Genomic DNA, 6859 nt, shown 5'->3' on the forward strand with positions numbered 1-6859 from the left:
GTGTGACCCTCTCCACATACTTCACAAAACACTTGAACCTGCTGCACTGGTTGAGCTTGTTGCTTGTTAATAACCATGGTCATCTGATTGACTTGGTTGGTCAGTGTAGAAATCTGCGCTAATAATGCCGACACGACATCTAACTCGAGAACCCCTACAGATTTTTGTATCGTGTGTCTGCCCATTTCTCCTTTCCAATACGGATTGCTTTTGGAGAATTTTTTCAATAATGCATATATCTCGTCAAATCTTTTCTCCAACATTTGACCTCCAGCTGCAACATCTACCATAATTTTTGTTTCAGGATGGAGCCCTTCTATGAAAGTGTGAGCTAATACTTCGTTTGTCTGATTGTGATGAGGACAATTTCCGAGTAGCCCCTTGAACCTCTCCCAAGCTGAGTATAAAGATTCCCCCGCTTTCTGTTTGAAGGCGACTATCTCACTTCTGATCTTTGCAGTTTTGCATGAAGGGAAGAACCTTGCCAGAAATTTCCTGGCCAAATCATTCCATGATGTATTAGAATTAGATGGTTTTGCCTTCAACCATCCCTTTGCTACGCCCAACAGAGAGAATGGAAAAAGTGTGAGCCTTACATAGTTTGGAGTGACCCCGTTAGTGGTATAAGTATCACTAATTTACAAGAAATCCAGGATATGTTGTTGTGGATCCTCGTGTGGAAGACCCTTAAACTGCCCATTCACATGAAGTAGCTAGATCATGCTCTGTTTCAGCTTAAAGTGCCTAGTGATCCTGGGCTTCACAATGCTGGAGGTGACATTAGCAATGCTGGGCATTGCCACCTCCTGAACAACCATATGTTCATCTGCCATGTTCACATGAAATTGAACAAGTGCCTGAATATTATTCGCGTTCCTTGCTTCCCTCAACCTCTTATGAAATGTTCTCTCAGGTTCAGGGTCAAAGCCTTAAATTAGGTCCTGGTTTCTAACCCTGCGCATTCAATAAAAGTTCCCGAGATCAGAGCAACAATAAAGTAACGTTAGACTTGACGAAATAAACAATGAAAGTAGAAACTAGAAAGTAGTCAATATTCAAGTCCCCGGCAACGACGTCAAAAACTTGTCACTCCCAAACGCACACGCAAGTATACGTGGTCGTACAAGAAATAAAATGATAAGTTGAGTGTCGAACCCATATAGACTTGCATCAACTACCCACTAAATTTACCAAGACTGTTATTCAGTCAAGCCAAATTCAAGTTCAAGAATGTGATTATACTAAACTATAATTCTAAGTAGTAACTAAATTATCAAATAGCAAAATAATTGTGGTGTATTCAGTAGAGACAAATATTCCAGGGTTGTGTTCGATTTACCAATTATATTATGTTCTAGTTAACTCTCCCTTTCATAGAATTCACTCATGTGGCTAATTAATCGATAATTGCTCTCATAGCCTTCTCCCAAAGTATTACTCCCCTATTCAAAATAGATTAATGCCTATATTCCTATGGAATCAATATATTAAGAACGCATTAAGATTACGATATTTAATTAAGCCCGGTGACTCGGTATATTCCTATCCTAACCACAAATCTGCCCCCTAAGAGTTAAGATCATTCTCTCTTCAATTCTTCTCTAATCTAAACATGGCTTTCTCAAGCATAACATAGATAGTAAATAGAACCTAATTTCTGGCCAGAAAATTAAGCAGTTAATCAAATAATTGAAGAAACAATCATATATTAGTGAATTGTAATCAAGGTTAAGTCAACGTTAAACAACAATATTCATGGCTTAATCACAACCCCAGAACTATGGGTTTTAGCCACTCATGATAATAGCAAACAATTTCATAAGTGTTGGATAATTGAAAATACTAAGAAAAGATGAAGAAAACTGAAATCTCTTCACTTCTGAATGTTTCTCGTGTGTCTTCTTCTTCAAAGTGGTGTCTCTCCTCTAAAAATAAGCTTAGTCTTGCTTTTATACGTGTTGGGTAGGTCTAGGGCCAAAATAACCTTTTTCTGGGCAAAGTTAGACAAAATTCATGCCACCAGTGCCCAACCCAACGTTAGGCGCCGTTCCTGGCGCTGACAAATTGCCAACACCGCATCTGGCGCCACAGGTAGCGTGGGGCGCTACTTGTGGCATTGAAATTGACATTTTTGCTTTTCTCGTCCGTTTTCACTCTGATTTCGCACCTTTTGCCCCCAATTGCTCCAGGATCATTCCTACACATCACAACACCTCAAATTAATATAAATCAACACATTTTACATCCTAAATTCATGAAACAAGAGTAAAACATGAGGCGATATACATATAAATATATACACTTTAAGGTAAACATCACTCCACTATGTCCTTTTTATTCTCCTCCACTAGTAGTGCTGCATCAAGTCCTGATACATCTTTGCGGCACCCGGATGAATGGAGTACCGCGAGCTGTGAGCCTCATGGAGAATCAACTCAAACAAACTATCTACATTGGGCACACATAGCCTTCCCTGCATCCTCAATGCACCATCATCCCCAATAATGACCTCTTTAGCATCACCGTGCTGAACCATGTACTTAAGGACAAGCATATGTGGGTCATCATACTGACGCTCCCTGATACGATCATAAATTGAAGACCGAGAGACCACACAAGCCAATACTCAACTCGGCTCAGAAATATCCAATCTCATAAACTAGCTGGCTAAGGCCTGAACATCCAACGCTAATGGCCTCTCTACTGCAGGTAGATATGCTAAACTCCCCAAACTCTCTGCCCGATGACTCAAAGCATCGGTCACCACATTGGCCTTCCCCGGATGGTACAAAATGGTGATATAATAGTTCTTAAGTAGCTCGAACCACCTCCGCTGATGCAAAGTTAATATCCTTTTGCTTGAACAGATGCTGCAAACTCCGATGATCGGTGTAAATCTCATAAGGGACACCGTACAAATAGTGCCTCCAAATCTTCAAGGCATGAATAATAGTTGCTAACTCAAGGTCGTGGACAAGATAGTTCTTTTCATGCACCTTCTGTTGTCTGGACACGTAGGCAATCACCCTATTGTCTTGCATCAGCACCAAACTGAGACCAATCCGCGATGCATCATAATATACAGTATAAGACCCCGAACCTGTAGGCAATACCAATACTGGGCATGTAGTCAAAGCTGTCTTGAGCTTCTAAAATCTCTCCTCACACTCCTCTATCCATTTGAACGGAGCACCCTTCTGGGTCAGTCGGGTCATAGGTGCTATAATAGATGCGAATCCCTCTACAAAATGATGGTAATACCCCGCCAAACCAAGAAAACTCTGGATCTCCGTAGCTGATGATGGTCTAGGCCAACTCTGCATTGCTTCCACCTTCTTCGAATCCACCTTGATCCCATCGCTCGATACTACATGACCCAAGAATGCCACTGAGTTTAGCCAAAACTCACACTTTGAAATTTTTGCATATAACCTCTTTTCTTTCAAGGTCTGAAGCACAGTCTTCAGGTGCTGCTCATGATCCTCCCGAGTACGGGAGTACACCAAAAATGTCGTCAATAAACACAATGATGAAAGTGTCAAGATAAGGATGGAACACATTGTGCATCAAGTGCATAAAAGATGATGGGGCATTGGTCAGCCCAAATGACATCACAAGGAACTCGTAGTGGCCATACCTAGTCCTAAAAGCGGTCTTCGGGATATCTAGCTCCTGAATCTTCAACTGATGATAGCCGAAACATAAATCAATCTTGGAAAACACACTATCACCCTATAGATGTTCAAATAAATTATCAATACGAGGCAATGGATACCTGTTCTTCACTATAACTTTGTTCAGCTAACTATAATCAATGCACATACGCATAGAACCATCCTTTTTCTTCACAAATAAGACAAGTGCTCCCCAAGGTGACATACTGGGCCGAATGAAGCCCTTATCAAGCAACTCATGTAATTGTTCTTTCAATTCCTTCAACTTAGGAGGAGCCATATGATACGGAGGAATAGAGATGGGTTGGGTGCCTGACAACAAATCAATGCCAAAATCAATATCTCTATCGGGCGGCATGCCCGAAAGATCAGCTGGAAACACATCTGGAAAGTCCCTCACTTCTAGGACTAACTCAACTGTAGTGGTATCAATGCTGACATCTCTCACATAAGCTAGATACACGTCACACCCCTTCTCAACCATTCATCGAGCTTTAGGAAATGAAATAACTCTGCTGGGAGTATACTCTACGGTATCTCTCCACTCTAATCGTACAGCGTCACAGTCTTAGCGTGACAATCAAGAATAGCATAATGGGGAGACAACCAGTCCATGCCTAAGATAACATCAAAGTTTACCATAATAAGCAATAATAAATCGGCTCTGGTCTCAAAACTACTAAGAGCAATCAAACACGACCGATACACGCAGTCCACAATACAGGGCAAAATAAGAGGGCACATAGGAATATGTAGAGCTTGGATCAAATAAGACCGGCACCTCTCTATGATAGACCAGAACAATACCTGTACTGACAGAGCCAGAAGCAACTGCCTCTGTACGATCTGGGAGAGCATAATATATGGCCTGGCCTCCCCCTCTAGGGATACCTCGACCTCCCCGACCTCCACCTCGAGCTGGAGGAGCAGGTGGAGCGGTAGCTGGTGATGTAATCATAGCCTGAGGACCCGGTGGAGCATGCAGTGGATGAAAAGTCTATGGAGGTACACCCCTACTAAGAGTGGGGAAATCCCTCACCATGTGGCGAGTGTATCCACACTCAAAACAAGCTCTCAGAGGGCGTGGCTGCTGTGACTGGCTCGAGCAAGGTTTGCTGGACTGACCGCTAAAAGCACCCCATGCAGCAGGCACGCTAGACACTGGCGGTGCATAATAAGGCTTATGGGGCCTAGAAGGGGCCGAAATACCACTGGCGGCTGGAAGAGCTGAATGAACAGGGCGACTCCTATAGCCCCTACCATGTGGAACTGTAGCTGGGGCACGAGTACCACTGTAAGTGGCAGACTCTCTAGACCTCTTGGCCTGCCTTTCCTCTCTATCCCAAGCGAGCATGCCCTTTAATCTCCTAGCAATACTCAAAACCTGCTGGTAAGGAATATCCATCTCCAGCTCCCTGAGCATACTAATACTGATACAGGGGTGGAGACCCTCAATAAACCGACGAACCCTTTCTCGAACTGTGGCAACCAAGGACGGTGCATGTCTGGCCAAATTACTTAAACGAACAGCATACTCTGACATACTCATAGTACACTGGCGCATCTTTTCAAACTCCACGCGCCATGCGTCTTTGAGGCTCTAAGGGACATACTCTCTCAAAAACATATCCGAGAACTGAGTCCATGTAAGTGAAGCTGCCTCAGCCGGACCACTCAACTCATAAGCATGCCACCACTGATAGGTTGCTCCTCTAAGCTGGAATACAGTAAAAGAAACCCCACTCGACTCCGCTACACCCATAGTGCGGAGAATACGGTGACATTCCTCCAGAAAACCCTAGCATCCTCTGACACCAATCCACTGAAGGTAGGAGGGTGGTACTTCTTGTACTTCTCAAGTCTATGCTGCTCCGCCTCAGAAATTACTGCCCTAACCTCGGGCTGAACTGGAGCTACCGGTTGCACTGGTATAAATCTCTGGATCCTAGTCTACCCTAACTCATTGCTCTGGGGAATCGGTGACGGGAGTCTGTGCTCCTCTCCCAGCCTGAGATGTGGCAGGAGCAAGTGGAATCAATCCACCCTGAGCTAAGGTCTTGAACATGCTTAGAAACTAAGCTAGAGTCTTCTGGAGGGCTGGTGCAGCAACATGTGCCTCGGGTGCTTACCCTCCAGCTGGAGCTACTAGGGGCTCCTCTGTAGCAGCTCGTGCGGGTGCTCTGGCTGCACCACATGGACGTCCTCGACCTCTACCCCGGCCCCGGTCTCTCGCGGCTCTAGCAGGGGGCGCGAATGTCTGGTCATCATATCCACCTGTACGTGTCCTCACCATCTGTGAGGTAATAGAATACAGAAGTTTAGAATTTCGAAGTCAACAAATTTGCACGGCAAGGAATCAAAGAAGTGTAATTTTTCCTAACAGTTCCATAGCCTCACGAAGATAAGTGCAGATGTCTCTGTACAGATCCGCGAGACTCTAATAAACCGACTTGTGACTCATGACACCTTTGAACCTAGAGCTCTAATACCAACTTGTCACGACCCAAACTCCCTCCGTATAACGTCGTGACAACACCTAGTCTCTACGACTAGGTAAGCTTAACAAATTGCGAAAAATAACAAAACGAAAGTAAAACTTGGCAACTAACAACAGTGGAGAACTGAATAACTAGTAACAATGCCGCTCAACATGTACAATAACCAATACCAAATAAATACAATCTTCCCAAAACCCGGAATATCACAAGTCACAAGCTACAGAAGAAAACTAGAATCTCTATACACCAGAGGCTAAAAAAAGAAGTATGGAAGATAAATGACATATAAGAGAATAGAGGGTGACTCCGAGGTCTGCAGATGTGATAGATGTACCTTGAAGTCTCCATACAACAGCAAGCACTCTCAGCTAGTAGCGGGGATGATATGAAGCACCTAGGTCTGCACACAAAACATGTGCAGAAGAGTAGCATGAGTACACCATAACGGTACCCAGTAAGTGCCAAGCCTAACCTCAGCCGAGTAGTGACGAGGTCAGGTCAAGCCTACTAGTAAATAATAAATAAGGCATGAGAATATACAGTATAATAAGAGATTAAAATTTAACAAAAGGAAACACAGCAAGGCAACAATACAATACACATGGGTAAACAACAGGAGATCTTTCGAGATACCGTCTCGTAGTCCCAAAATAAATATACAGGGAGAACTCCCGAGGTACCGCCTCG

The 6859-nt window shown here is 43.8% G+C and overlaps 1 protein-coding gene and 1 non-coding gene across 2 annotated transcripts; one reads left to right on the plus strand and one right to left on the minus strand.

The window, feature by feature from the left end:
* Positions 1 to 350: 350 nt before the first annotated feature.
* LOC117279694 (small nucleolar RNA R71) lies at positions 351 to 455 on the plus strand. The gene has a single exon (XR_004510103.1). It is a non-coding gene; the product is annotated as a small nucleolar RNA R71 (small nucleolar RNA).
* Positions 456 to 4671: 4216 nt separating this feature from the next.
* Positions 4672 to 5238, minus strand: LOC138900844 (uncharacterized). Its single transcript, XM_070188476.1, has one exon. The coding sequence runs from the start codon at positions 5236 to 5238 to the stop codon at positions 4672 to 4674; it is 567 nt and encodes a 188-aa protein (XP_070044577.1).
* Between the last annotated feature and the right edge of the window lie 1621 nt (positions 5239 to 6859).

The sequence above is a fragment of the Nicotiana tomentosiformis genome, chromosome 11, assembly GCF_000390325.3.
Source record: "Nicotiana tomentosiformis chromosome 11, ASM39032v3, whole genome shotgun sequence".
NCBI classification, from domain to species: Eukaryota; Viridiplantae; Streptophyta; class Magnoliopsida; order Solanales; family Solanaceae; genus Nicotiana; species Nicotiana tomentosiformis.

Excerpts from the sequence above, each read along its gene's own strand:
- LOC138900844 (XM_070188476.1), bottom strand. The coding sequence starts at position 5,238 with ATGCGCCAGTGTACTATGAGTATGTCAGAGTATGCTGTTCGTTTAAGT.